Raw genomic sequence first — 18,384 nt, forward strand, 5'->3', positions numbered from 1 at the left:
TGTTGAAGAGACTGTCTTTATTCCATTGGACATTCTTTCCTGCTTTGTCAAAGATTAGTTGACCATAGAGTTGAGGGTCCATTTCTGGGCTCTCTATTCTGTTCCATTGATCTATGTGTCTGTTTTTGTGCCAGTACCATACTGTCTTGCTGATGACAGCTTTGTAATAGAGCTGGAAGTCCGGAATCATGATGCCACCAGCTTTGCTTTTCTTTTCAACATTCCTCTGGCTATTCGGGGTCTTTTCTGGTTCTATACAAATTTTAGGATGATTTGTTCCATTTCTTTGAAAAAAGTGGATGGTATTTTGATAGGGATTGCATTAAATGTGTAGATTGCTCTAGGTAGCATGTTCACAATATTTGTTCTTCCAATCCATGAGCATGGAACGTTTTTCCATTTTTTTGTGTCTTCCTCAATTTCTTTCATGAGTATTTTATAGTTTTCTGAGTACAGATTGTTTGCCTTTTTGGTTAGATTTATTCCTAGGTATCTTATGGTTTTGGGTGCAGTTGTAAATGGGATCAACTCCTTAATTTCTCTTTTTCTGTCTTGGTGGTGGTGTACAGAAATGCAACTGATTTCTGTGTATTTTTATATCCTGCCACTTCACTGAATTCCTGTATGAGTTCTAGCAATTTTGGGGTGGAGTCTTTTGGGTTTTCCACACAGAGTATCATATCATCTGCAAAAAGTGAGAGTTTGACTTCTTCTTTGCCGAATCGGATACCTTTTATTTCTTTCTGTTGTCTGATTGCTGTGGCTAGGACTTCTAGTAGTATGTTGAATAGCAGTGGTGATAGTCGACATCCCTGCTGTGTTCCTGACCTTAGGGGAAAAGCTGTCAGTTTTTCCCCATTGAGAATGATATTTGCTGTGGGTTTTTCATAAATGGCTTTTATGATATTGAGGTATGTACCCTCTATCCCTACACCGTGAAGAGTTTAAATCAAGAAAGGATGCTGTACTTTGTCAAATGCTTTTTCTGCATCTATTGAGAGGATCATAGGGTTCTTGTCTTTTTATTAATGTATTGTATCACATTGATTTGCGGATGTTGAACCAACCTTGCAGCCCAGGGATAAATCCCAGTTGGTCGTGGTGAATAATCCTTTTAATGTCCTGTTGGATCCTATTGGCTAGTATTTTGGTGAGAATTTTGGCATCCATGTTCATCAGGGATATTGGTCTGTAATTCTCCTTTTTGATGGGGTCTTTGTCTGGTTTTGGGATCAAGGTAATATGCTGGCCTCTTAAAACGAGTTTGGAAGTTTTCCTTCCATTTCTATTTTTTGGAACAGTTTCAGAAGAATAGGTATTAATTCTTCTTTAAATGTTTGGTAGAATTCCCCTGGGAAGCCATCCAGCCCTGGGCTGTTTGTTGGGAGATGTTTGATTACTGCTTCAATTTCCTTAGTGGTTAGGGGTCTGTTCAGGTTTTCTGTTTCTTCCTGGGTCAGTTTTGGTAGTTTATACATCTCTAAGAATGCATCCATTTCTTCCAGATTATCTAATTTGCTGGCATATAGTTGCTCATTATATGTTCTTATAATTGTTTGTATTTCTTTGGTGTTGGTTGTGATCTTGCCTCTTTCATTCATGATTCTATTTGGGTCATTTCTCTTTTCTTTTTGATAAGTCTGGCCAGGGGTTTATCAATCTTATTAATTCTTTCAAAGAACCAGCTCCTAGTTTCGTTGTTCCTGTTCTACTGTTCTTTTGGTTTCTATTTCATTGATTTCTGCTCTGATCTTTATTATTTCTTTTCTCCTGCTGGGTTTAGGCTTTATTTGCTGTTCTTTCTCCAGCTCTTTTAGGTATAGGGTTAGGTTGTGTATTTGAGACCTTTCTTGTTTCTTGAGAAAGGCTTGTATTGCTATATACTTTCCTCTTAGGACTGCCTTTGCTGCATCCCAAAGATTTTGAACAGTTGTGTTTTCATTTTCATTTGTTTCCATGTCTCCTCTAATTTCCTGGTTGACCCATTCATTCTTTAGTAGGATGCTCTTTAGCTTCCATGTATTTGAGTTCTTTCTGACTTTCCTCTTGTGATTGAGTTCTAGTTTCAAAGCATTGTGGTCTGAAAATATGCAGGGAATGATCCCAATCTTTTGGTACCGGTTGAGACCTGATTTGTGACCTAGGATGTGATCTATTCTGGAGAATGTTCCATGGGCACTAGAGAAGAATGTGTATTCTGTTGCTTTGGGATGGAATGTTCTGACTATATCTGTGAAGTCCATCTGGTTCAGTGTGTCATTTAAAGCCTTTATTTCTTTGTTGATCTTTTGCTTAGATGATCTGTGCATTTCATTGAGGGAGGTGTTAAAGTCCCCTACTATTATTGTATTATTGTCGATGTGTTTCTTTGATTTTGTTATTAATTTGCTTATATAATTGGCTGCTCCCATGTTAGGGGCATAGATATTTACAATTGTTAGATCTTCTTGTTGGATAGACCCTTTAAGTAGGATATAGTGTCCTTCCTCATCTCTTATCACAGTCTTTGGTTTAAAATCTAATTTGTCTGATACAAGGATTGACAACCCAGTTTTCTTTTGATGTCCATTAGCATGGTAAATGATTTTCTACCCCTTCACTTTCAATCTGGAGGTGTCTTTGGGTCTAAAATGAGTCTCTTGCAGACAGCATATCGATGGGTCTTGTTTTTTATCCAGTCTGATACCCTGTGTTTTTTGATTGGGGTATTTAGCCCATTTACAGTCAGGGTAACTATTGAAAGATATAAATTTAGTGCCATTATATTGCCTGTAAGGTGACTGTTACTGTATATTGTCTCTATTCCTTTCTGGTCTATGTTACTTTTAGACTCTCTTTGCTTAGAGGACCCCTTTCAATATTTCTTGTAGGGCTGGTTTCGTGTTTGCAAATTCTTTTAGTTTTTGTTTGTCCTGGAAGCTTTTTATCTCTCCTATTTTCAATGACAGCCTTGCTGGATATAGTATTCTTGGCTGCATATTTTTCTCGTTTAGTGCTCTGAGTATATCACGCCAGTCCTTTCTGGCCTGCCAGGTCTCTGTGGATAGGTCTGTTGCCAGTCTAATGTTTCTACCATTGTTGGTTACAGACCTCTTGTTCCGAGCTGCTTTCAGGATTTTCTCTTTGTCTCTGAGACTTGTGACTGTTACTATTAGATATCAGGGTGTTGACCTATTTTTATTGATTTTGAGAGGGGTTCTCTTTGCCTCCTGGATTTTGATGCCTGTTTCCTTCCCCAAATTAGGGAAGTCCTCTGCTATAATTTGCTCCAATATATCTTCTACCCCTCCCTTTCTTCTTCTTCTGGGATCCCAATTATTCTAATATTGTTTCATCTTATCGTATCACTTATCTCTCGAATTCTGCCCTCGTGATCCAGTAGTTGTTTATCTCTCTTTTTCTCAGCTTCTTTATTCTCCATCATTTTGTATTCTATATCACTAATTCTCTCTTCTGCCTCACTTATTCTAGCAGTTAGAGCCTCCATTTTTTATTGCATCTCATCAATAGCCTTTTTGATTTCGACTTGGTTAGATTTAGTTCTTTTATTTCTACAGAAAGGGATTCTCTAGTATCTTCCATGCTTTTTTCAAGCCCAGCTAGTGTCTTTATAATCGTCATTCTCAACTCTAGTTCTGACATCTTACTAATGGCCGTATTGATTAGGTCCTTGGCGGTTGGTACTGCCTCTTGTTCTTTTTTTTGAGGTGATTTTTTCTGTCTTGTCATTTTGTCCAGAGGAGAATAGATGAATGAGAGAACAAAATGCTAACAGGGTAAACAACGACCCCAGAAAAATATACACTAAACAAATCAGAAGAGACCCGAAACCAGGGGGAAAAGAAAGGGAAAAAAAGAAAGAAAGAAAAAAAGGAAAAAAAAGAATATGATCAGGCTGGTGAATAGATCAGGGCCACACACTTGATTTTGGGCGTATTTTGATCTGCTAGAAGAAACTGTCTCCCAAAATTTTAAAGAAAAACTTATATATGTACCAAAAAAAGGGTAAATACAATGAAGGGATGGAATGTGACTATAAAGATGAAAATTATAAAAGATTTTAAAAAAGGGATTGATAAGACGTTGGTTGAAAAAGGGAAAAAGAAAAATTCAAAAATATAGAAAAAGAAAAAATAAAGAAAAATTTAAAAATTAAAAGACTAAAGAATCATGGGGAAAAAAGCCATGAATTCTGTGTGCAATATTCCCCTAGCGCTGGAGTTCTGCCATTCTCATTGATTGGTAAACTTGGTCTTGGCTGGCTATTCTTGCTGATCTTCTGGGGGAGAGGCCTGTTGCCGTGATTCCCGAATGTCTTTGCCAGAGGCAGAATTGCCCCGTCATTGCAGGGTCCGGGCTAAGTAATCTGCTCGGGTTTGCTCTCGGGAGGTTTTGTTCCCTGCAAGCTTTCCATACAGCTTTGGAGGAGGAGAGTGAAGATTGCGGCCTCCCAATCTTGCCCCGGAGGAGCTGAGAATTCAGGGCTCCGCTCCTCAGTGCACCCCCAGAGAAAAGCAGTCAATCACTCCCATCTCCCCGTCTCTGGCTGCACTCCGTGCTCATCTGGCCTGTGACCGAGTGTTTCTATCTCTGGCACACGACCCTGTGTGGAGTCTCTAAACCCAGCAGATCCCTGCGGTGCGCTCCCACACTGCGCTCCCGCACTGCTTGTCCTGGGGGAGGAAGGGGAGTCTCCCCGGATCTGCCGCTTGTTGGGTCCCTGCTGGAGGAGCAGTGGCCCGACTGTGCCGCAGATCACGGTCTATGGCAACCCCGAGCTGAGAGCCCGGGCCTCAGCTCTGTCTCTGCAGCCGGCTTCCCCGCTCCAATACCTGGGAGCTCTGCCGCACTCAGGCACCCCCGGTCTTTCTGTGACCCCGAGGGTCCTGAGACCACACTGTCCCAGAGAGGGTTCCGCTCCTCGCTTAGCCACTGGAGCGAGGTCCCTCAGCGGAGCCGACTTCTAAAAGTTCCGATTTTGTGCTCCGCGGCTCTATCACTTGCCAGTAGCGGACGATGGAGGCCCCTCCCCCGCTATCTATCGTCCCGAATATCGCCTTGGATTCACTTCTCCGCACGTCCTACCTTCCAGAAAGTGGTCGCTTTTCTGTTCAGAGAGTTGCTGCTATTCTTTTCTTCGATCTCCTGTTGAGTTTGTAGGTGTTCAGAATTGTTTGATCCCTATCTAGCTGAATTCCTGGGACCAGACGAAAGCCAGGTCTACTCCTCCGCCATTTTGCTCCTCCCCGCTTCCCCCCGTGTTTTTACTTTCTTGATACATCCTTTGCACAAACTTTTTAATTTTGATGAAGTCCAGTCTATATTTTCTTTTGTTGCTTATGCTTTTGGTGTCATATGTGAGAAACCATTGCCAAATCCTAGGTTATCCTATGTTTTTTTTCTAAGAGTTTTAAATGGATTCTTTTTTTTTTTTTTTTTTGCTGTATAATATTTTATAGTATATCACATAATTTTGAGTGTTCTCTTATGTAAAATGTATCAACATCTGTTTATTAGATTTTGTTTAATTTATAGAACACTGGCTAAATGTCTCTGTATAGTTATTTATTCAGCCTTTTTGGTCTTCCTTTTACTAGCTTAGCTCTTGTCATGCTGTACTTTCAACGCAGCTAGCTGATGCCATGATGTTTCCCATTACCCAGTTTAAAGAAAGAGATCTAAAAGGTAATGAAATCAAGTTTATGTTTACCTCCATTAGCCATCAGATCAATACTTGTAAAGTGCATATTACTGTATACCTTAACCATTCTGACTGCAGCTTGTACCACTTTAATGTGTCACTGGATATTTATAGGAGCTCCTGCTAGATGTTAAACTAGATACAGAAGAATACTGATATGAATACAGTGTCACTTCCCTCGAAAAAGCCTAGAGAAAGAGATGGGTAAAATAAGTAATTATGATATTCTCTTATAATTAGGGAATGAGCAAGGTACTATGGGGGCTCAGAGGAGGGTGTCAGAAAGGTGTCACTAAGGCTGTGACATGAGCATTGTACAATGAAGAGGCATTTTTGCCAGGAGGAGAGAGTCATTGTTCTGTTGGACTAGAAAGCACAAAGGTATGGGTTATAGAAATACGTGTCTTGTTTTGTGGTTGATGAGAAACTGTATGGCTGCAATGTTGGATGTGTTGGGTGTGACAGGAGACCAATCTGGAAATAGATCATGCTAAAGATGTTGGACTTGAGCTTTCTAAACAAAATTTTAGATATTTCATAAATATGCTAAATTGAAACTTCTTGAACTTTTCCAGAAATATTGACATTAAAGGAAGTGTTTCAGATTGCTAGTAATGGTAAGTTCTGAATACTTTACACAGTTATTTCTCACAGTGATGCATTTCTTTATCAACACAAATCTGTGGCCATATTCTATGTAATAATTGAAAAAAATGAACCTAATTAAAAGTGTAAGTTAACATTATATAAATCAGTGCTATTTTTCAGTTGCACTATTTGTGCTATAAGAAAAATTTAAAAGGAAACCAAGTCTTGTGGTTTGCTATCTTAATAATACCAGAGGAGTTGATATAATATTTTCCCTTCCTTGTTTTCCTATATATTCTAAAATTTTCTTTAATGAGCATTTGCTGTTTTTGTACTAAAAAATACTTTTAGGGGCACCTGGGTGGCTCAGTTGGTTAAGCATCTGCCTTCGGCTCAGGTCATGATCCCAGAGTCCTGGGATCGAGCCCCGCATTGGGCTCCCTGCTCAGTGGGGAGCCTGCTTCTCTCTCTCCCTCTGTAGCTCCCCCTGCTTGTGCTCTCTTGCTCTCTGTCAAATAAATAATAAAATTATATCTTTTAAAAAAAAATACTTTAAAAAACTTTCAGTGGAATACAGTCTCCTTAGAATTAATTTTTTTTTAATCAATTTAATAAGTAGAAAGATACTTCATGGGAAATTTGACTATGGGAACATTTGGGTGGAGTGAACTATGTGTTAAAGAATTCTTATTTTGAGAATTCTTGCTTTAGCATATTTGTTGAAAGATGCACATGTGAAGACTATTTAAAGCATTTATAAGTTTGGTAAGGTACTGTTATATTATTGTTAATAGTTATTTCTGTTTTCCAGATCATGATGCTGCAATTAACAGATATAGCCGGTTGTCTAAAAAAAGAGAAAATGACAAGGTGTGATACATACTTGCTTCTTTAGTATCACAATTAACAATTGTTTCATTAGATTTTTTTTCACTAGTTTTTTCCTGTTTAAAAACAGTAGCCTGCCTGTTACTTTGTATGTTTTGCTACATTGCCCTTAGTTTATTCTTTCCTTCCAGTTGTTTCAAAGCCTTTCTTATAATTATCAGTTAATAATTGTCTCTTTGAACAAACTATTTTTCTGCTGACAAAATTTGATAAGTAAACAGAACTATTCCAAAAGTGTAATTGATGCCCAGTATATAACATTGCCTCCTTTTGCTTTGTGTTTTGATAACATTGTGTGTGTTCTGTTTATTTAACCATGTATGTATTCAGAAGTGTCTTCTGAGATAAAGTGGTTAAAAAGTTGAATTGTTGCATACATAATTGAATGAAATTCTGTTATGAGGACCTCCGCATTTACAGGGAATACATATATATATGCATATATATATAGTTTTTGATACTTCTCCAAATCCAGAAATATTTCACTGTATTTCAGGAGAAATGCATTTGAGTAAAGAACAAAGAACAAAATATTAACAAGTTCATCTAGATGCTCCTTAAGCTCATTTTTTCCTCAGTGCCTAATCCAAGGTTTGACGACAAGACGTCCACTAAATGTTAGCGAGTGAGGTGGTCTCTGCTGGTGTCTGCAGCCTTGGCCACAGCTGCTGGTAGGGGCACTGTGATCACTTGGGGGAATGCAGGACTGGGTATGATTTACTGTGCAACAGCTACCGTGACGTGGTAAAGGGAGTACCTTAACCATTTCTGACTGCAGTTCTCACAAAGTTCAGTACAAAGAGCTTTCCATTTCTTCTTTTTTTTTTTTTTTAGATTTTGTTCATTTATTTGACAGAGCACAAGCAGGGGAGGGGTAGAGGGAGAGGGAGAAGCAGGCTCCCCGCTGAGCAGGGAGCCCGATGCAGGGCTCAATCCCAGGACCCTGGGACCATGACCTGAGTCGAAGGCAGACGCTTAATGACTGAGCCACCCAGGCGCCCCGAGCTTTCCATTTCTAATTTTAGTTCACTGATTACTTGATGGTGCAAATATTAATAAAAAACATACATTTTGAGATCTATGTTACTTTGTTACTTTGCCTTAGAGAAATAGTTAAAGGGTCTAGCTATGAATTTCATTGTATTTTACATTGCTTCTGGCTCTTCCAGTTTCGTTGTTTTTATTCCAGGTAGTTTAAAAAACATTATTTTACCAATTTTATTTGAAAAAATTTTGAGCATCTGCTGTATGTTGGGTACCATGGGGTGATAGTGTGAATAGGCTCCACTCCTAGCCTCAGGGAGTGAATAATACACACTTAATCGAAGGCTTCCTGTGTGAAGGCATGTAGCTGGAGTAGATGCCAGCGTACAAGGATGAAGAGAACACGTGAATTAACAGTGAGTTAAGTACAATAATAGCAGTCTTAACAAAATGTTGGGAGAGCACAAGCAAAGCAGCAGTTAACTTTGGTAAATTGGGAAAGGCTATACTTTTAGGAGGTGCTATTTGCTTGATTGAAGATGAGTGAACGTCACTAGTTTGGGATTGGGGAGAGGGTATTCCTGGAAGAAAAACAGTCTTTGCAGAAGCACGTGGTAGACACCGGAGAATGTAAAGCTTAAGAGCACTGGCTCTGGAGTCACACTGCTGGAGGACAAATCTCAGCTTTGCCACTTATTTGCCTGAGGTCACACCCTGGTACTTAGTTTCAAGCCTTTATTTCTCTATCAAAAAAACTGAGTAGTTGTGATGATGAAATGAGATAATACATGCAGGGTACCTGGCTTGTAGCAAGTTTTTTAAATTCTACCAATAATTATTATGATAATGGCATGTGTCTGGAGCATAGAATATATTTGGGAGGTATGGCAGAGATACAAGAAAGTAGTTTGAGGTCAGATTACTATGTCACTGACTTTGAAATTTGATTTAGAGGGAGTGGGCAGCCTGCTTAAAGGAATCCTACTTAAAGGATTATAAGTGGAAAACACCATGCAGTTGTGTTACACAATACAAATACTAATGGAAATGTGAAGGGGACAGGACTAGAGGGAATCCAATTGAAAAGGTACCAGAATAGTTTGCAAAGACATTAGGAGAGCCTCAGGTAGTTGTTGAAAGAGGAGAGGAAGGAATACTTTTAGAATGTATTTTGTAAGTAGAATTGACATGACATAGTAATAGGAGGAAACGAAAAGGAATCCTGTGATTCTTGGATGATGGGGTAGATCTTGAAATAATTAAGAGAGCTAAGAAACAGGGGCATCTAGATGGCTCAGTTGGTTTAGCATCTGCCTTCAGCTCAGGTCATGATCTGGGGGTCCTGGGTTCGGGCCCTGTATCAGGCTCCTTGTCCAGCGGGGAGTCTGCTTCTCCTTCTCCCTCTGCCCCTCCCTACTGCTTGCTCACTCTTGCTTTCGCTCTCACTCTCAAATAAATAAAAGAAATCTTAAAAAAGAAAAAAAGCTAAGAAACAGAGGGACAGGCTTTGTGGGGAAGATACTGTATTCAGTTTTGTACATGTCCAGTACATTTACACACTCGTGTGCACACACACACACAAAAGCCCAGCTGGAGATGTGCTTCTTCTGACACTTAGGAGAGTGAAGAGCAAGGGGCACCTGGGTGGCTCAATTGGTGGGGCATCTGCCTTCGGCTCAGCTCATGATCCCAGGATCCTGGGACCGAGCCCTGGATTGGGCTCCCTGCTCAGTGGGGAGTCTGCTTCTCCCTCTCCATGCTCATGCTTTCTCTCTTGTTCTCTCTCTCTCTCAAATAAATAAATAAAATTTAAAAAAAAAGTGAAGGGTGAGAGATTAAAATTTGGAAGTCATTGGTGTATTAGAATATTCTTAGTACTTGATTTGGTATTCTAAGGAAAGCAAGAAGAGAGAAGAGCCTAATGCGTATTACATAATAGGTGCTCATTAAATATTTGTTGTCTGAATACAAGAACTTAAAGGAGCACATGTATCTTAAGTGTGGGTGAAGGAAAACAAGTACAGGAGAGGAGCAGCAGGAGAGAAGCAGAAGAGGAGAAGTATGCTGTGAACTGGGCAAGATCAAAGACTGGTGACTAAGCTAATACTGAACCCCTGTCTGCCTTTCCTCTGTGTGGTAGACTGCCACACGTAGTTCAGTTACTGTATCATTCTTAGTTATGTGCAGAATTCTGCTTTAAATGTGCATTTTAACATGGAATGGTTGGTATTTTATAGGATTTCTACTATCTTAGAAAATAAAGATGCACAATTGCTGATGATATACCTTTTCCCTTGGGTAGGCTCTTCCCTACAGCCACTACTAAAGATAATTAAAGATAATTACATAATTAAATAAGTAATAGTATTTTTAATGTTTATACTCAAAGGTAAAGTATGAAGTCACAGAAGATGTCTACACTTCCAGAAAAAAACAACACCAGACCATGATGCATTATTTTTGTGCATTAAATACTCTTCAATACAAAAAGAAAATAGCATTGTTAGAACCTCTACTCGGGTACATGCAAGCTCAGGTAAATACTATATTGTGTTTTGGATTATAACTGTCCTAAAAACTTTCTATTAAGTTTGATATTTATGTTAAGTATAAGGGTATTACAGACTAAGGTCAAAATACTCTGTTTGGATCTGTGTTTTCAAAAGTAATTTAAAATGTCCTCAGAATACTATTTTGAGGAAGTTAGAATGATTTTCCTTGCAAATGAAGATTTCACATACTTTTTAGGGTAAATGAAACCACTTACCTGGTATTTAGGCCTTGTCCATCACAGGGGGACAGGGAACAGAAAGCTAAATGAATTCTGGAGTTACTCCTACTGATGGAACTTTCATTCACTCTGGCTTTGGAATAGATTTGAAAGAGAATGGGCAAGTTTGAGTTTGTCTCCTCTTCCTTGCATACCTCCTGAATTAAAAATAATAGATGAACTCCAAAGTGTCCCAAGAGGTTTGCATCAGGAAGGAGGCTAGAAAAGTAAATTTGGGTAATATGAGATGGCACGCCCCTAAAAATTAAGAGTTTAAAGAAATTCAAATATGCCTTCAAATATGAGTGCTTATTATTCCTCAATATAAAATTTATCTTTGTAAAACATGAAATAGTTTATATAACTTATTTAAAATGTTTTAACATTTTCCAATTTTATAAATTGCTTACAGAGATGTACGGTGAAGTTGAAGTCTGGTTTCTACAGTGGCTCTAAGCCCAGTAGAAGTCATTGTAAACTAGTACACAAATGGGAAAACTCCTTTGTTCTTTACCATGTATCTTGGAGATTGTTTATATGATTCACTGTGTTTCTTGTAAATGTGTGTGTTTCTGTTGTTCATCCTCCCACTCACACACCCTCTTGCCCCAGATAAGTTTCTTTAAGATGGGTTCTGAAAATCTCAATGACCAGCTGGAAGAATTCTTGACTAATATTGGAACAAGTGTACAGAAGTAAGTACTTTCTTCCTTAAAATTGAAAATGAAGTTATGAGACTAAGTTAACAGCTAAATGCCATAATCTAAAAATATTTAGCATTGAATTTCCTGAGGGGCTGTCTTCCTTGCCCATGAGACTATGTCTCATGTGGCTCATGGATCCTTCTTGGGTTATTCACCATCTTTTCCATGGAATCTGAACTCTGAATTTCATAGCTCTGTCAAGTCTGATGGTATTTTATTCTAAACTATGTTTTATAAAAGTCTGTATATAACAGACACATAATAGTAATTATCCATAAGTTCATTATCTTCACAATTATCTGAATTGTGGGGGATGGTTGGGAGTTACTAAATAAATCTTGCTTTCTAAGCCATGAAAGCTTAAAGAGAGCAAGCAGTTCTAAGCAGGTTCAAAATTCTGAGCAGTGATGTGGTCAGTCTGAGATATGCAGGACAGTTTGAAAATTATTCCAACGTTAGGCATTCAGTGTGGCTTCATTTGTTTTTTAACTTGGTATTGTTTCCAGAATATCTAGTTTCAAATAAAATGTAAAGCTTTTTCATCATGCGTTCATGTTACTTTAACCACCCATGCTACTGTTGCTCTCTTTAAGAAAAAATATGCAAAGCAAATATATAGCTAAATATGATTGGTAAGGAGTCCTCTGTTGTGGTTGGTAGTAAATAATATGTTTTCTGTGTTAGCGTTCGTAGGGAAATGGACAATGATGTAGAGACCATGCAGCAGACAATAGAAGATTTGGAGGTAGCCAGTGACCCCTTATATGTGCCTGACCCAGATCCCACGAAATTTCCTGTTAATCGAAACTTAACCCGGAAGGCTGGATACCTTAATGCTAGGAAGTAAGAAAACTATAGTTATTTTCTTTCTTTCTTTTTTATTTATTTATTTTTTTATAAAGATTTTATTTATTTGTCAGAGAGAGAGGGCACAAGCAGGGGGAGCGGCAGGCAGAGGAAGAAGCAGGCTCCCCGCCGAGCAACGAGCCCAATGTGGGACTTGATCCCAGGACCCTGGGATCATGACCTGGGCTGAAGGCAGATGCTTAATCGACTGAGCCACCCAGGCGTCCCTATAGTTATTTTCATATGTTGTTTATCATCTAAGGTAGTATGAGGTGAATATATGATTGATATTGTCTGCTAAATTATTTTGTTTTACTAAAGGTTGAATCTTATTAGTTAGCGGTATTTGTGTTTTTGTCAGCTTTTTGCCAGGTGGAGTACATGAATAATTTTCAGAAGTAAAATTCTGTTTAGATACTTATTGAATAATTTAGAATTATTTTAAAAGTGAAACGAATTTGAATTTAGATAAATCTAGCATTACATAAATGCTATTAAATATCATTTTTATTATACATTTAAAATGTATGTAATTATACCATCAGGTCAACTTTTAGTTTTTATTTAAAGATAGGGTAAAGCAAGTTAACCTTAGAAGTAAGATGAATTCTTTTCTTTTGAATTTATTCTCCTGAAGGTTGAACTATAATTTATGGAACATTATTCTAACAGTTGCAATTTGATAACTTCCAGCTTTTTTTTTTGAAATACACAAACACAAAAGTGGTTCAACATACATGAATTTATTTTAGAGACTGAAAAGCATATATTTTCTAGGCACCTTTGTGCCTTTTTGCAAGCTGGTTCTTTGTGATGTGCTTTATCTTGTGTCTGGCTTATGAGATTTCAGATGTGTTACTGAAGAGTGAATGTACTTTCTTCATTTAGTAAAACAGGCTTGGTGTCATCTACCTGGGACAGACAGTTTTACTTCACGCAGGGTGGAAACTTAATGAGTCAGGCGCGTGGGGATGTGGCCGGCGGCCTGGCCATGGACATTGACAACTGCTCAGTAATGGCTGTGGACTGTGAAGACAGGCGATACTGTTTTCAGATCACTTCCTTTGACGGAAAAAAGTTAGTATTTTTTCCTGCTATTAAAATCTGGCATATTTTAAGTTACTGAAATGCATAATAATTCCTTCTCATTCAGACATTTTATAGCTACTTTAGGCTTATTATGTATTAAGATAATTTTCTTTTTTAATCACGTAGAAATGAGTTGAATTTTCCTTTGTGACTTGGTTAAATGATGTCTTAATATTTTGGGGTTGTTAAACAAGGGCATATGATAGATAAAAACCTGTGATTTCATGTTAGGGTACCGTTCACTGAAAATTCTGCACCGTATGGGGGAAGGCAGCACAAGTTAGTGGAAAGAGCCCTAACCCTGGGGTCAGAAAGTTCAAATTCAGGATCTACTACTTACTGTGTGGTCTTAGACAAGTTACATAATCTCTGTTTTTTCACATGTGAAATGGGGGTTGTGGGGGTTATAATCCCTGTATGGAAGAGAAATCTAACATATGTAATGTGCCTAACATGTAGTAAGTGCAAACACTAATGTTATTTTTAAATGTTAAATATTTCTGGTTAAATTAATGATTTAGTCCATTAATGTGTATATGACATTTTTAAGACTTCTGTTACCTTTGCATTAAATGAGAATCCATAGAGTAGCCTTTAGAACAAATTTTTAGAAAATACAGAAAAATATAGAAAAGGAGTATTGAATATTGAAAGAAAGCTATAATCTAACTAGAAGGGACAATTAACTTTCTGGTCTGTTGCCTTACAGTTTTTATTCTAACTACATTTTTAAAAAATATTTGAGGAAATACTGTATATACACTTTGGATCTGCAGCTACTTATTAAAAACATTTCACAATGGCTACATTATAATCCATCTAAGGATATATACCATAATCTAAAATTTTTTCTAATGATAGATGTTTAAGTTATCTGCAGTTTTTTTCCTACTTAAAATACCGTTTTTGATCTTACTGTTCTGAAGCAACATGTTAACGTGTTATGGTTCATGGTCTTTTATCAGTTGTTTAATTTCATTTATCATGCTGGATGTTGGGAGTCCCTGTGTTTACCAAATTGTTAATATGTTAGTACAGGAATTTACATTTTTTTCAGTTCTGTTGCTAATAATGCTTAACATGATTTCCCATTTCACATTCCTAGTGTGATTCAAAATTAGTAATTTTTCTCTAATTCTTAAAATAACATCTATAGAAAAGGTAAGTATCCCAATGTTAGTGATTGCTATATTGAAAAATTTTATTTGACTGTATTTATGGAGAAATAATGAGTACAATTAGTGTTTTCTGTTAGGATCACTGATTTACATTTGAAATATATATGGTAAGTGTCAGAAAGTTGAAATGCATTGTCTTATTGGCAGTGTACCTTTGTTATGGGCTGTCTTCTGAAAACCAGCACCTGTTTCTTTTTTGGTACGTCTTGGCATGGATAGCCAGAGTCAAGAGTTGTTAAAATCTGAGTCCAGATGCCCCAGGTGGTCTCCTTTTCCTAACTAAGATACTGATTGGTTGTGTGTTTTGGGTTTTTTTAGTTTTGATACCGATTGGTTTTATATGTACTTTTAAAGATAAAAAATTTTCTCAAGATCTTTTTTTAAATTGAGGGTCAAACTTTCTTTTTTATTTTTCAGATCTTCAATTTTGCAAGCAGAAAGTAAAAAAGACCATGAGGAGGTAAAATTTTATCTAAAGTTCTTCAGCAACATCTTAAGATATTTCCATAACTAAATATTAAGATAGAAATGTGGAAAATCCTAGTTAATTAAAAAAAATTTTTTTCATAAAAATCTCTTGTCCTCAAGCAACATCAAGTTTCACAGGGACTTTTATAGCTAAACCTATAAGAGGAGACTTTAGAGATCATTGGTGTCTGTCTTTTTAAAGGCTCAACTTCAGAAATGACCTTGTGACTGTTGCTTTCTGGCAAGCTGTTAGTATCATGAGGTGACACTTTCATTCCCTTCTCTCACCAACTTTCTGAGACAGTATTTGCTGCATTAAGGACATAGTGGCAGCTGATATAGCATGGCAGGAAGCAAGTAAAACTTAAAACCTTGGAGAAATGAAAGACAGAAAAACAAAAATTTGGGAGAGTCTGTTCTTCCTCACGAGTCTCTTATTTTTGGCTCCATTTTTACTTCTAGTACACCAAATATGGAAGGTAAGTTACCACCAAGAACTGACGCTTCAGAAACTTGGTCCTGAGACATATTCTTCAATGAAAATATACTGTAGTTGATTTTGAGCCACTTTATCTGGTATTAAAACTGTGTTGGTAAAAGACAAGGTTAGAAATTATATAGAGATTTATTTTTTATTTACCTCTTGTGGAAAGGAGTAGGTATTAAAACTTGTTTTTGCTTTGTGAGGAACACAAATAAATGTCTGCTCTCTGCTGAGTTTACCAAACAGATTATTAGTTTAATGAGGCTCATCATGGACTGGAGTCCTCAAGTGTGAAGTAGAAAATGTGGAAGAGAGCATTTTTTATGTTAATTAGCTATAAATCCGAAAGAAGGGAGCTTTGTAAAATGCATTCACTGGGAATATATTTAGCTCTTAACTTTTTTTTTATTGGTGTTAATCATGATATCTGAGTCCAGGCTATCTTATTTGGTGGGGATTAAGAGGGGGGAGTGATTTAAAAGACAAATATAGACTATTAAATATAACTTAACATTATTGGTATATTTTTATTTGGTTTTATGAAGCTAATTTGGGCTTTATTTGTTTTTTTTTTTAAGACTTTATTTGAGACAGAGGGAGCACCAGTGGAGGGGAGGGGCAGAGGGAGAGGGAGACCCAAGACTCCCCACTGAGCAGGAAGCCTGCCTTGGGGCTCGATCCCAGGACCCTGAGATCATGACCTGAGCCGAAGTCAGACACCTACCCGAATGAGCCACCCAGGCACCCCAGTTATGTGTTTCTAATGTGTTTCTAATGAAACTTCTATGCAGTGAAATATTGAGGATTCTTTTAGAAGGGAAGCACTATAGGAAAAAAAATACTAATCACATTTTTCTATTTTTTTCTCTTGCAGTGGATCTGTACAATAAATAACATATCCAAACAAATATATTTAAGTGAAAATCCGGAGGTAATATTTTTATTTTATGGTATCCAGACCTGGCAAAAATGAATAATTATTAATTTATTATTTATGTCATAATTCCTCAAGCTCTGAAATCTTTTAATTTGCCCTTGAATGAGTAACTGCTTTAATGTGTCCATGTATGAGCATTTGGTCTTCCTAGAAAGATAAATTATTTCAAAAGTAACTGAAATTGGTCAGCTAACAAGTTTTTACTGGGCATCAATGCTGTGTTTAGCTTTGGGTTGAGCACCCTGGAGAAGAATACAAAAGAAAAAGAAGCCATGGCTTTGCCCTCCAGGAGCCTGTGTGTATGGAAATACAATACTAAAACTTTTACATTGTGTATAAAACTATGTAACAAAGTGTACGGTAATGACTAAAAGCTTAAGATTTGAGAATATTAAGATCAGTGTGGACTTTAGTTTTAGAGAAAATTGTGGAGATGGTAGAATCCTGAGCTGGCTAAGATTTGTTCATGTTTTGAGGAAAAGAGAAGAAATTGCAGATATGAGAATAAAAACAAAAGCATAAAGGCAGAAATGGTGTGTTTATGAAACCAGTAGTATAATTGGAGTTGAAGGTTCTTGTTAGAGAAAAATAGCTGAAATGTACATACAGAACACCTGGGGATCTTGTTAAAATGCAGATTATGTCTAGGGTGAGGTGGCCTGAACTCTTAAGTTTTGCCAGTTACGCTTTGAGTAGCAAGGGTATCAAACCAGATGAACTTAGCTGTACAGGTGAATCCAAATATACACGCAGAACCCTGTGGTGCAGAGAACTCTGGAAGGAATCAAGTGGATCCACAATGCAGCGTAGTTGGGAAAAGACTTTGGTTTAGGGCAGGGGCTATGTGACCCCTGCTAATCTCAGTGGGCCCATCTGTGCAGTAAACCTGGCTGCCTCTCAGGGCTATGCGGGGCTGATGATTTCAGTTGAGGCAGAGCAGGGCTGATTTCTCTAGGAAGCCCTCACCCTTCTAAGTCTTAAAACTGTTGTTGGTATAATGGTTGATTAGACAGGGGCATCTGGGAACATGCAGGAGGCCATTATCCTAGTTCAGGCATGAACTGAGGGTCTGGACAGGGTGGTAACCAAGAGAAGAGAGAAGAAATAATTTGCACTGTATAAAGAGGTAAAAAGAAATCGACTGGACTAGTTAGTAACTGACCAATGTAAAGGATGAAGGAGATGAATTAAAGATGACTTTCAGGTTTTAAGCTCAAGTGAATGGAAGAACAATTTGAAAGAGTTCTGTTTTTATCATAATGGCTTTGCGGTACCAGCCAAGACACACAGGATTTAGATGCCTAGGAACAAGTTTTGTACCAAAGAAACAATATTTCATGACCTCCAAAATATTAGTAACTTCTGTTTTGTAATAATCTTATGAGTGTAATCTAAGAAAATCAGTGCTAATTGTAGAGGAACCTTTTGCTTGCAGTAATTTGATCTCTTGCCAGGTTAGCTTTTCCTTTCTGTTATGTTACTTGGGAGCACCAAAAAATTAAAATGGAAGTTGGATGACCTGTTAATACCTAGGGAATACATGGTGAATACAGTGTTTGGATTTGAATAATTGAGGGTTATCTTACTTTTCCCCACAAATTATCAGAACTCTAAATTTTAAGTAGTATTTTCCAGATTATCCAGGATTACTTTTTCTGTACTTAATGAGAGAAGAAATTCTGGTCAGTTTGTGGCATTGTCTTGATATTTTTGCTAACTATAAGACACAGAAATGCAAAAATGTTAA

General features: G+C 37.4%; 1 protein-coding gene across 1 annotated transcript in view; it reads left to right on the plus strand.

Moving 5' to 3' along the window:
* APPL1 (adaptor protein, phosphotyrosine interacting with PH domain and leucine zipper 1) overlaps window positions 1–18,384 on the plus strand; it is a 44,070-nt gene that overhangs the window by 13,892 nt on the left and 11,794 nt on the right. The window contains 9 exon segments of the mRNA XM_032411543.1: window positions 5,598–5,685; window positions 6,277–6,318; window positions 7,101–7,159; window positions 10,551–10,697; window positions 11,544–11,626; window positions 12,320–12,478; window positions 13,370–13,558; window positions 15,166–15,208; window positions 16,575–16,631. Of these exon segments, the coding sequence (XP_032267434.1) occupies window positions 5,598–5,685; window positions 6,277–6,318; window positions 7,101–7,159; window positions 10,551–10,697; window positions 11,544–11,626; window positions 12,320–12,478; window positions 13,370–13,558; window positions 15,166–15,208; window positions 16,575–16,631 (867 nt within the window).

This window comes from Phoca vitulina, unplaced genomic scaffold (assembly GCF_004348235.1).
Source record: "Phoca vitulina isolate PV1807 unplaced genomic scaffold, GSC_HSeal_1.0 scaffold13, whole genome shotgun sequence".
NCBI lineage: Eukaryota > Metazoa > Chordata > Mammalia > Carnivora > Phocidae > Phoca > Phoca vitulina.